Below are 13463 nucleotides of genomic sequence, written 5' to 3'. Positions count from 1 at the left end.
CCCCTCAGTCACAACTCGAGGCAAAGTTACACTTAAAACACTTTTTTTTTTAATCAAGGAAGTTGAACAACAACAAAAAAGCTCTGTACAGTAGTTAAATTTTATTACAAGTGTAATAAACTTACTGATTTTTAGCACTAAGGCAATCACAGTTTCATAAGTTAATATATATATATATGTATAAAATTTACACAAGGCTACACTGACAAATCAATTACCGGTCACATCAACGAGGGGTTCGTGTTATGGCAAATAAAGTTTATGAAAATTCACAGTTAATCTGCAAGTATTCTGAAGATGCAGGAATGATATTGCACATAATAAAACAGCGGACGCTGGGGAGCAGATTTACAGTGTTCCAGCTATTCCTTCACAGAATGTACATTGGTCATCATCATGCAGTAACTTCAAATACAGAATGGTATCATGTACCACGGTAAACAGTTACTCACAATGTAAGTTTTAAATAGAGTAGCAAAAAGCTGTTAGGTTTCTCTTTAAACCATATTTAAATTCTTAAAATACAATAAAACACTTTGATAAAATCAAACGGAATTACGGTTGTCACATTATAGTTTTAGTATTCTTCCTTGTCTTTTCCTTTCTTTTCCTTTTCATCCTGTAGTGCAGTACCAAGTTTCTTTATAAGGACTGACAAAACTTTGTCCAAAGGATCCATGACACCGCGCTGCAGCCACTTAGGAATAGTAGTCCTTGCGTGGTGAAAGCCCAGCTTTTGGAGAATGTAGTCAACACCAACGGGATCAATTTTTCTCCCAGTCCAGGATATTAATCTAAAAAACAATAAACAGGGGACTCAAGTCTCAAATATATAAATATAGCAACCAGCGTTTGTATAAACAAACATCCATTTTTACCATTGTTACTTCTGACCAACTTAAGGCCAACAGGCATTGTTTTCAAACTTAATTTATACAGACGAGCTGAAGATGACCAATGGAAGAGGATGTTCAAGGAGGCAAAAAAACAGACTGGGCTGCCTCCAGATCATTGATTTATTATTACTGCTAACACGAAACACCAACCGTCCAGATTTGTTTGGCTTGGGTTGATGTGTTGTTTTGATATGGGAATGAACACTTAGGTGCTCCAGCAGTGTCAGCAGAGGTTAAAAAACAAACAAACCCCAACACAGAAAAAAGTAATTTTCAGTGATTAAAAGTGTATATTGAGAGCAGTGAGTTGCTGCTGTACACACTATTCTTTTGTGCCAAGTTTAAAATGCCATCTAGCAACCAGTATAGAGTGCTTTTTTATTTTAAGGTGACTGCTTAAAGAACAACTAAAACTGGAATGCTAAAAAAGGAAAACTGCAAGATGAAAAACTATATGGCAGAAAGTGAATGGACAGGGTGAAACACAGTAATCTCTGGTCCTTAATGAGTTTAATTCTACTGTATCCTAATTTTGAAGAGCCTCCAACAATATCATTAATCTGCATAGGTTCTGATCTAGAAGTTAACTGATGTAATAGATAATTGCATTATCCAGCTTTTCTCATGTCCTGTAGCAGGTATCCTTCATAGCAGCGCTAATAGCCAAAGACAAATCTGTCACAGCATCCACATGATTGATCCTGTTCGGCGCTGAACAGCATCAGCTTGGAAACACTTGTTGTTTGCAGGACAGCACCCACAGATAAAATCCACAGACGAAGAGACTGCAGATAAGCCTGCTTGTTACCTGAGCGTGGGTTCCAAATGCCAAGTATTGCACATAAATTCTCTCCAGTCAACTGTAGTGTAAGTAATGCTTTCCTCTGCCTCTTTGTCAGTGGAGCTGTCCTCAAGAACACCAACGGAATTTTTCTGCCCTGGACGAGCAGCCAAAATGCGAGGAGGAAAAATTGCTACAGAACAGAGAGAGGAAAAACCCCACACCAGTCAGTCATAGCACCTCACTTGAATTCTCTTTGTACATCATTTAAATAAAACACAAGCACAAGTCTCAAACAAACAAACAAACAAACAAAGACAACCACCTTGTGTTTCAGTTTTACGGAATTTCTGGCAAACAGTTTTGGTTTGAACAAAGTGCTAGTAGAAAATATCCTATGAAAACTGTAATAGACACTGGATAAGACTGGAATGAGGGATTCTTCTTTCTCTCTGCCAGCCCAGAGCATCTATACACAGGGGCTTGCTTTCAAATTCATCATCGCATTCAACAAAGCATATCACATTCCATAAGCACAATTCAGACACACTCCTAGCTTAGAGTATTTTTTTAGATTGATAGAGTAGTCTCTGAGGAGGAGGATGGTGGGGGAATAGTTAAGGTAAATCTTTATCCAAGGGCATCAAGGGGACCTGAACCCAGCTCTTACTTAAGTCCTGGGATACAGAAAAGGGACAGCAGCTCCTTCTCCTCCAAACAACATATTTTATAAAATAAAAACAAATCTGTGAATTTGAGTTGAATTGTGATTGATTTTCAGATAGCATGAAAACAAATTTTTTGACAAAGTTCCACCAAAAATAGTTATCTTCCCCTTTTGTTAGTTTCTGCACCTGTTGGATGTTTTACTATAAAGTGCTTTTAGGAAGCATTCCTAGCTCTGTTGTATACAATTACACATAAACAGATCTTGATATAGTTAGTTATAAAAATAAACTTTCAAAATACTGAATTTAATGTGTTCTGCATCATATAAGTGTTACATTTATACATCACATCATGTTACATCACATGATTAAATGTTACATTTTCTGTACAGTTCAGGAATAAACGCAAACTACCCCGCACAACACTGAATTTCACACACACCAGAAAAACAAAATACGTGACTTTCACTGCAGTGGTAACTCATCATTTACACATACTTTACTCTGTTACATTACTCTTGTGGCAGCCTTTAAAGAAAAAAAGTACAGAAATGAGAGTCTAGAGCAGGATTGCTGTGGCAAAATTTGGAAAATCTTAAATTAAGATCAGAAGTTGTAAAACTTCAAATAAGCAGCTTTTCATTTCAGTGATGACATCTCATCTGACATAATATATAATTATATAATACTTGCTCTCCACAGCTTCCTGAGGAGAGGAGGGGGAGAGGGAGGTGTTGGTCTCTTCTCCCTGGTACCCAGTGATAGGATGCGTGGGAATGATTCAAAGCGGCGCCAGGGGAGGTTCAGACTGGACATTAGGAAGCATTTCTGTACCGAGAGGGTGGTGAAAGCCTGGAACAGGCTTACTCAAGAGGCGGTTAATGCCCCGAGCCTGTCAGTGTTTAAGATGTGTTCGGACAATGCCCTTAATGTGCTTTAACTTGTGGTCAGCCCTGAAGTGGGCAGGCAGTTGGACTAATGATCGTTGTAGGTCCCTTCCAACTGAAATAGTCCGGTCTAGTCTGTTCTACTTACAGTAAATGTAACATCTGAAATCATTTTATCTATGATCATCACCTACAGTGCCATTACGATCTCTTCCAAGTCTTAGTTAATTTAGTAGAGGTTTTAGATACTTGTGGCAATAATTACTTGTAAAGCATTAAAGCCACTAGATGATGGCCTTTCCCTTCAACATGCAGGTAATCATAAAGCACAGTCAGTCATTCAGTACCACACTGTTTATTCATCTTAAGTCTGCAACAACAAAAATCACTCTGTATTTGGCGCACTTTACATATACATCAAACTCACTTGTCTTCAATTTGCTGTTCTTAGCAAAGACCGCATATTGCTTAAGAATACATGTGCCAAATTCGAATGCTGTAACTGAACATATTCACGTGGAAAAGTAAAGCATTCTGAAGTCAGAAAAATGGATGTCTTGAAAGAAACTCTATTGATGAAAGACTGAAATAAAAGTAACGTAGCTTCCTAAAACAGTTTTCATCTGCATATACCATCTTACAAAATGAAAGTTAAACTAAACACCAGGTGTCAAAATTGGAGCAAGATTATGACTTAGAGTAACTAGCACAAGCCCATCAGTAGTGGGTAAGGAACAGAAATCCAGGAGTATGTCTGTTCTCTGCAGCATACTGTACGTAGGTACTGCACTGGAGGTGACTGAATTGTTTTTGAACAACCGGTTGTACCTACACAGTGTAGCAAAGTGCCACGCAGAGATACTAGTACAGCTCCCTGCACAGCAGTGGCACGTCAGTGCGGTGACACTACCAGGTTTGAAAGCTTGTATGCAACTACCCTGCTTCCACCTCTACAAGAGCAGACTTAGAGTCAGCTCCAGTATTTCCTCCACAATGTTGCAGTTTTTGAGACGTGACAAAACATCTCTTGGCTTTCAGCCTAAAATAGCTCAGAAAAAAACTTTTTGTTATTGTACAGTTAAATTTCACTTACCAGTGATTGAAAGGGGTAACTATCATTTCACGGCATTAAGTCCAGATTTCAAGAACATTTAATCCTACTTCTGTTGATTTCAATGGAAGCAAAGTTAGGCTTAACTTTTTTTTTTTTAAATTAAATCCATTTTTAACAAGTCAACTCTTAGTAAAAAGTATGAATATATTTACTATCAAATAGTCTGACAACTGCAGATTGTCAGATGAGCGTTACCTCATAAATAACAACTTACCTTTTTCTTTTTCTTTTAGATAAGCAGATACCAAGTCATGGAGAAACATAATCAATTCAGCATCCATAGTTACACAAATGTGGTCTGTAAATTCAGTTACTACACTGCATTCCACCTTTGGTTTAACACTTGTATCTACAGTCAGATAAAAATAGTGTTAATACACTTCTCAGTATGTACAGTATACATAAAAGTACACAGAATTTGAATACAAATCGTTTGAAAATGACAATGCTCTTACTGAACCAGAGACTCAAAAGAGAGGAAGGACCACAACTAACATCTGTGTTTAGCAGCCTCAGTGTCATTTTTAAACCGTTTTCCCATCAGAATAACTTCTAGTATTTTACAAAATATATTGAAAATAAAGAAATACTACCGTGTAGCAATCTTAATCAACCTAGAGCAGTATCAGTAGCTTGTGCTATGCTATCAATGCATGATTTTAGACAATAAGAAAAGCTGATAGCAGATTTTGCTAGTTTGGCTATTAAAAAAACAACCAAAACCCAACAGGTTGACTTATCTAGCAGTATTATCCAGGATCCAGTATGGAACAAAACCATAGCCCAGCCAAGTTAAACATCTACATCAATGTCTTATACCTTCAGAGGTCTTACTTCCCACTAGTTCCAATTGCAGTCTGAAGATAACATTTTGAAAACAAGAGCATAAAATTTAGGTTCCTACCTCATATTCCCTTTTGCAGAACAGGCCTCCTCTTTAACATTTTAATAAAAATAAGAAAACTAACCCCCTAAAACCAGCCAACTTAGCTGATATGTTCATATTGATTTCTCTTAGTAAGTTTTTCTATAGCGACTAGGTCTCTGGACTAGATCTTCACTCTCTCAACAGAACTCCCTCTTCATTTTATTATGAAATGGTATCCTTTCTTGCAGAGCTGCAGTAATTCTCAGATTAAATCCTCTTATCAGCACAGTTGTGTCGTATTTAACTCCTCATTTATAAGAAATAGCTTTGGATCAAGAAAAAACAAATTATGTTTACTTCACCTTGTAATGAAGGCTCTTGGGGCTCTTGAACATGGATAGATTTAAAATCCAGCTGCATCCTTGGTAAGGCAAAGATGGTTTCAGTTTCATGGTTGTAACTGGAGCCACCTCTGAAGCCACTTAGTAAGCTTGAGCTTTTCACTGTTGTGCTGCTCTCTGGGTTGTTGGCATCAACATTTCGAAGCAGGTTTAACTCTACATGGACAATGGGAAATTCCAGAATTCAGTAGTCTTTATTAAAAAAAGTTTCTTGTCAGCACAAAGGGTGACAAATTTTCATGAAATACATCTCATAATAAGAAGGGGGGGGAGGAAATAAGTGTCAGTACCATAAGATCTAAGCACTTCTAAGAATCTGTTGGTTTTTTGGAAGCTTCAGTCCAAATTTTATTTGTCTGACCACTCTATCACAACTCTGTTCTAGCAATGAGCTTTCAGTTAAGTGATATATAGACTGTACAGGTCCAAAGTGTGCCCTTCATGTTTGAAAATATGGTAGTACTTAAATTGAAAATAAATGTTTCTGATTAATACAGGTAATATCTAAATTCACTGAGGCAGCATTGCTGTTGGAAATCACTGTTGACCAGGAATCCAACTTTCCCACAAGACTTTTACCATAGTACACATGCAATATCATTTGAATTAGTTTCCAGTTGTTAACATTGTGACAAGACAAAAAAGAAAGGTTACTATTTCATTGTAAAACTGCTGGTAAATTATTATTAAGAAGGTTATATCCTTTATCTTGCTCCCTAAAGCATGGCTACAAAAGGTTAAACAATCAACTGTTGTTGTTGTTTATATACTTAAACTCTCCGGATGTAGCAAAACAGGGCTACATAAAAACATCTAACAGACAGTGCCTCTATTTGTGAACTTCAACGACTACATCCTGTTGTGTCTTTCAAAAGGAATATATATTAGTATATCAACAATTTTAAAACCATTTTTTTCAAGAAACTATCATCTGCTCATTTCTCACTATATGCCATATTCTGCTATTTGCCCTTTCACAGAAATCCTATTGATATAATCAATTCCTTTAACATTATCTCGAAAGTTTTATTGTCCAATTAACAATGATTTAAAGATAAGATTCAAAATGTTTTATGGCCTAGGAGCAGCTGAAGGTTGAAAAGCTTTAGGCAGATGAGTAATTTTCAAGTGTCAGTCATAAGTGGTGACAGAAGCCTAACACATATTCCTACTTCAACTTAATCCGTAAATCCTTCATACACAGTGAAACATATCCTCATGTTACAAGATCACAGCTGGATGTGAACGAAAATTTTTTGCATATAGCGACAGAGGAAAAACCTGGAACTACTGCAATGTCAGACACAGAAACATCCTGTACACTAACAGAACATTTTGGCTTTATTGCAGAGTTTGGAAAAGGACTTAGCGCAGTAACACTTCCAGCTGTTCAACATATTGCTATGCTTCATTCCACAGTCTGCCATAAGGTTCTCAAGAAGAAACAACTTCCATTATTTCAAATTCCCTTCTCCCTGTAGCCCACTTGAAATTTAGCAGCTTTTAAACAGCACCATCTGCACTGCCTGACAAGCAGACCAATCCCAAAACTTAACGAACATGAATCTAACCTTCATTCCTTGTGGCTGTAACATAATTGAACCACTCTTTCACGCTGGCAACTCCATGGGGAGGGTTTTCATGGCGGCGCCTTGTTATCTTTGTGATTGTCGCCATAGGGCTTTCAAGGGCTCCACATGGTTTGGTGACCATAGTGTTATGGCCCAAATGAAAGTCCAGGGTTTGCACAATATACGTGGAGTGTTCGCTGGTACCTGCATTGAAGGTGTGGGCAGCATGGGGTGAGAGAGAAAGAAACGGAAAAGAGCAGCTTGGTAAGGGTAGTAGGATGTCTCCCCTCTCTCTCCTCTCCTTGCACAGGTATTTAACATGAAAAAATTAGTACGCCAGTAGCATTAAAAAAAACGTATAAAGCTTGCAAACAGCAGAAAAATCAAATCCTCTATAGCTACAGACAGTAAAAACTTCTCAGTAAGACGATAAATATGAGTAGTAAGACCATCAAAATTCATCATACAGAAACAAAGGACTATATAAACACAGCCATACAATTAACAAGGCAGACAATCCACTTTGTAGGCATATTATCAGGGACATAGCTAGTATATTTGAAAAAGTATTTTGCATTATTCCATTGATAAGCAAATTGTGGTAAAGATGGAGAGAGAACAGATTATTTTTTAGGTAAGTGGTATATTATTGGGAAATAATCTTGATTCAGATTTAAAGAAAGTAAGTTTTTCTTTGATTTCCTCTTACATATCAATACATTCTTAAAACTAATTTAAAGGATTTTAGAGAAGTGGGGAAATGGTTTATTTACCATCCTCCCAAACTTTCTGGGCTTCTGTCCAAAACGCAATATTGGGTTCTTCAAGGTGAAATAAGGCCCACGATTTTGAGCGGAAATTAGGTCCGTGAAAACAAGCCAGCGTCATATGGTTTCCATGCAGGCTCATGGATCCTCCAAATTGCATTCCATCTTCTGGCAAGGGCATCGGAAATAAGGATATATGGCACCCAGATACCACTTTCAGAACTCCTGGCCAATGGCGATGATGGGCTGCATCCAACACTAGAAAGTAAACGTGCAATAGCAAAAACAAACTTTAGGAAAGCGAAAGATACAGAATAAATTGCTGCCATATTTATATTTTTAATAAACCATGGAATTATGAGCAATATTTTCTTCTTTATTTCACTGACACCATTTCATCTTCGTGACCTAAAGTGGTTGTAGCTTAAAGTCTACCTGAACAAGCATACTTGCAAATCAATGACTCCTGTTCAGATAAATTACGGTTTCAGCTCATGATTAATAGAAAGTAAGAACAACATCCCACTTCTGCTGCTACTCAAAGGAGAAATTTTTTTTATGAAATAGACTTCAAAATAGACTTTGAAAAAGTTCGATAGCTGCAAAAAAGATTTTTTTATTTTTTAAACAAAAATACATATTTTAAACTAAAACCCCCAACTAACATAAGTTAGTTCATTATTGTACCCCAGGTCCAGCAGAGTACTTGAGATATTTGCATTCCTTGTTGAAAGGTTATTGTCGGCCCAAATTTACAGGAAAAATGTACTGAAGAAACTATTTCAAGTCAAATAGATATACTTGCATGTATAAAGTTACTCAGATGAATTTTTGCAATTAAAACATCCTACTCGGAGGTATACTATTTTGTGTACCACTTACATTGCTCATGTGAACTTCTCTCTATGTTGTTGGACATTGTCTTGGGAGGGAGATAAGGAACAGGTCCCCAAGTGGACAAAGCTCGTTTACTTGTATCAAACTGCTGAGTAAAGAACTCTTGGAGTTTCATTCCTATTTTTATTAGGTCTGGTGTAGTCGATCTTGAAATCATTACTTGGAAGATATCCCATTTCAAGTCCCCATGGACAAATATCTCACTAGATATTAAAAATAGCAAGAACATTAGCAGTTAATCTATTTCCTACTGACAATTAAAAAACAAACAAAACCAAACCAACCAAACCCACAACGAACCCTTTGATTTCTAGCAGACACTTACATTTTTCGTTAGCAATACTGGACACAAGACATATAGGCAGAATTTGACCTTATCAAATAGTATACATTTTAAACACAGGAAGCAGTGTTACCTTTTATCAGAGATGCTCGAGTCCAAAGCATTATACAGATTAATTTTCCATTCATCCTGTAGTTTAAGATCAGCATTACTGAAGATTCCCATTAGGATACTGGACCCCATATAGTCAACACGTGCTTCAGTAGAACCCATGGTAATTTGAATTTTATGACTGGGCTGTTGATTTGGGTGTTCAGAAATATGAGCTGAAATAGAACCAAAGCAATATAGAAATGAAGCATTTAAGATAAGAAAATCAGTTTTTCCAGTGATATCACCCTTACGCCACCCACAAGATACAGAGGGACCGAGAAAGCACTGTTTTTTCCCAGGTGCATGGGCAAGTCATGACTCTGGTGTAGTGTCGGAACACCCAGCCTCTTTCCAAAGCCAGTTTTGCATTTCCCAGATCGTAAGCACTTGTGAAATTCTAGAATGAACCGAAATGCTATCAAATCTTTCAGTTGCCATCTGTCCAGACAGCTGAAGGGGGCTAGAGGGTTGCACAACTAGATAGCATAATTTTAGAGCAACCCTAAGACTGAAGCAGCCCCTGATCAGAAAGATATCCCCGCAATTCAAAGTCTGTTTTACAGTCAGAATGCACAAGTAAGCATACAAAGTTTTTATATACTAGCAGGTTCACAAAGAGAGGTACTGCGCATATTCTTTAGTGTTTCACATTTATTGTCTGGAGCATATACTAATACCAGGTAGCTTTCCAACTTACCCACCATCTCCAGGGTATTAACATCTATGGTACCTCCAACAACACCCCCTCTGGAGTCCAGCTGTGATCTTCCCAAGCCAACAGACATGCTAATTTCCCGGTCTCTGCTACTACCCACAGACAGACGGCCCTGGCTTTTCAAACCACTGGTGGTCCACCTAGAATAGAGGGAAAAATTGACAACAGTTTTCCAGGCCGGCAAAAGAGAACTTGAAAATTATGTACTGCAAAGCAGTGAATAACGTGGTTTAGGCGTACGTGACTTCAGGATTAAGCATCTAGCAGTATTCATGAGGGGCTTCACACTTCAAAACTGAAAAAGTTAGGATTTTAAAGCTAGAAGACAACAGGTTGTTATCAGTCTGTGGGGAAAATGTTTTTTTGTCCCCAAAACAACACCATCTATTAAAACGTGCTTGATCTTGTTTAGTACTTACGTAGTGTTGCCCATTACATTGCTCATATTCATTTGAACATTTAATTGTTTTAGGTTCATAGCAAATACGACCAGTGTTTCCCATGGTGTTCCTTGCTGGTTTCCAGCTTTATTTGACTTATTAAATGGAGTTGATGTTTTTGAGAGAGTATCTAAACAAAAAAAGTAGACAAAAAATTAAATTATACCACATGCTAGGAAAAACTGGCAGAATATATCCATTGTACATATTACAAAAGGACAGACTAACACCATATTTAAGGAGCACCACAAAACTACGAGTGAGGATAAGTGAGAACTAGAGGATTTGCAATATGCATTCCTCTAGTTGTCATAGAAATTGACTCATTTTACAGGACTTATTTTTACTAATATCTTTAAGAGAAATGATTTTTAATTTGCAGTCAGTCATGCAAGAGCATATTTTAAATTATTTAGCTGTTTAAAAATACCAGTGCATTCAGAAAATGAATTATTAGTATTTGAATATACTAGCAGTTATTTGCACAAGTGCCACATCAGAGTTTCAAGTATTAGGGTTTTCCTTGCTTTTCTCACAAAAATCCTGGCAATACTCTTATAAGCCTGTGCAAAATTGCATTTCCTATCATCAAGCCACTCTACCAGCCATAAATCCTTCTCCAGCTGTGTCTTCTCCTAAAAACTCTTCATAAATAACATCTTGTTTGCATTCTAAATAGAGAAAATACCTGTCCTTTCTTTTCTCACATGGTTTTCCTAGGCTAAAGTAAGCACCATACTCTAAATCTCCTATCTATATCTAACACCATAAATATTCCACACAGCCAGTGCTACTCTGCTATAAGAAACAATATAATAACATTTGTAGTAAAAGGAATTAAAAGTTACTTTATTTCTTATATAGAAACTACCCTTATTTAGACCTCTTCATATAAGCCCAAAGTCTCAGATGAAATGAAATAACAGAGCTCACCTGTGAGCTGTGACACTGACCCTCTGCTAAGAGTGTGGTAATTGCTTGGATGTGAGAATAGAAAGCCAAGAAGATGACAATGTGATCAAATTAAGCTGGAGAACTCATCTAATCACAGCTAAACAACTCCTGCTGTAGTAAAAAAACCTGCAATTTTATAGAAAGTATGCTAACAAACTACACTTTGATTCACCCATTTCAGACATTTTCCTTTCTCTAAGCCATTGACTCTCCACTCCCAGGCACAGTGGAAAAGAATATTTTATCGTTGCTTTCTACAAAGCAGCAATAACATACTTTTTTCACACAACTGATGGAAATACTTTAAAAAAACTAAAGAAATCATCATCTACTAACCTCTCTGAGGCACTGAAGAGTCAGACACGCTCCTGGATCTTGTAACAGCTGGAGACTTTAAGCTATGAGATGCTGTCCCAGGTGACATACTGCTGCTTGCATTATGTTCACTAAAAACATTAGGTGACTGTGCCATGTGTGTAAACGAAGCAGATTGGCAGGGCTGCTCCCACGTCCTACAGTATGCTTTCCGTGATGATTCAGGAGAAAGATGCTGGCTTACCCCTTCAAGTGAATCTGGTGTTCCAGGGCCCGATGCTACTAGAAAAAGAAGCAGCACATGAAAGGCAGAAAAACTATTTCATTTTTGCTTAACAATATCCTCCCATATATGAAGAAGTATTTGGAGATTGTCAAAATATATTTCATTTATTGTAACTAAAGGCTTTCTACTGTCTGCATTAATATAAGCTCTAAATAATTCAATGACCTGCTTCAGAAATTTTCTGTTTCTTCTTTCTAGGATTTTCTATGAAATTTATTAGAGTGTCTACATATGGAGTAAATTATAATACATTTATATCTAGTCACATAATAATACACAGGTAATAAAAGTTTTTAAAATTCCTACTCTAACGTCTGGTACAAAAAGGGTTTTTCATGATAAGGAGGAGTATCTTACCTGGCAGATTTATTGTTTGGTCACCTAGGAAAAGCCGTCTAGCAATGCTTCTCCTGTACCAAGCCCTTGGAAAGGCTAGAATCTCACTCAGTCGGCGCATATCGTATTTAAAAGAAGCAGATCCTATATCACAGACAGCTGAAAAAGAAAAAGCATATACACACAACTGTAAACTCTCCGTAGTAACAGGTTTTGGTAACCAAATCTAATTAATAGATGATCAATATAGTCAAATACTTCTTTACCTAGCAGTATAATCACTGCTGTAATGAAAAAATACTCTCCTGAAGTGTTGTCATTTCTCCAAATCCAATATTAGATACAAACACATTTCATAAAGGCAAGATGGAACCTAAGAATGTAACTGATGTTGGGTCCTACTTGTGTTGTATGCGCACAACCATTCTGCCGTTTGCCCAGTAAGTCAGGATCCCATGTGCAGTGGGGGAAAAAAAAAAAACACCAATCAAATCAAATCAATTAATCTCTAAATCCCAGTTTTACTTCAAGGTTCCTTGAATATTCAGGAGCCCAGCTCTCAGAGTAGCTTCATAGGCACCAGGTGGCATGGTGGTGAAATTTGACAGCTAGTAACTGAACACAGACTGCAGAACTACATCACTGACTTAGACATGCAGCAGTGCAGACAGAATTAAGATAATAACACACAGCAAATGTCAGACTAATAAAAAAATTAATGAAGAACACTAAGAATGCAGCTTGTAATCTAGGAGATTCAGCTGTCGTTTTTAATGAGCACAGTATGTCATCTCTATAATACCACATTTAATGGTGCTACATAATCCCCTGATTATTTTTTTTTTTTTCTTTTCTGTGGGGAGATTGCTTGAAAAGGAGACTATTTCTAATTTTCATATAAGACTAATAAAAAAATTAATGAAGAACACTAAGAATGCAGCTTGTAATCTAGGAGATTCAGCTGTCGTTTTTAATGAGCACAGTATGTCATCTCTATAATACCACATTTAATGGTGCTACATAATCCCCTGATTATTTTTTTTTTTTTCTTTTGTGTGGGGAGATTGCTTGAAAAGGAGACTATTTCTAATTTTCATATAAAAAAGAAAAAAAAGGTGAGCGTCCATAAAA

At 36.9% G+C, this 13463-nt stretch overlaps 1 protein-coding gene across 1 annotated transcript; it reads right to left on the bottom strand.

Moving 5' to 3' along the window:
* Positions 1-83: 83 nt before the first annotated feature.
* LOC104161918 (uncharacterized protein KIAA1109-like) lies at positions 84-12491 on the bottom strand (the record flags this gene model as incomplete). Its single annotated transcript, XM_009700501.1, has 12 exons — positions 84-794; positions 1705-1870; positions 4561-4695; positions 5577-5771; positions 7187-7390; positions 7960-8211; positions 8836-9053; positions 9267-9459; positions 9984-10141; positions 10421-10571; positions 11732-11989; positions 12354-12491. Coding segments are annotated over 12 exons (2285 nt in total), but the record flags the coding sequence as incomplete, so codon positions are not given.
* Positions 12492-13463: the final 972 nt, after the last annotated feature.

This window comes from Cariama cristata, unplaced genomic scaffold, assembly GCF_000690535.1.
Source record: "Cariama cristata isolate BGI_N322 unplaced genomic scaffold, ASM69053v1 scaffold28605, whole genome shotgun sequence".
Classification (NCBI taxonomy): Eukaryota; Metazoa; Chordata; class Aves; order Cariamiformes; family Cariamidae; genus Cariama; species Cariama cristata.
The sequence above is the reverse complement of the archived record's forward strand: the minus strand, read 5'-3'. Positions and strand labels throughout refer to the sequence as shown.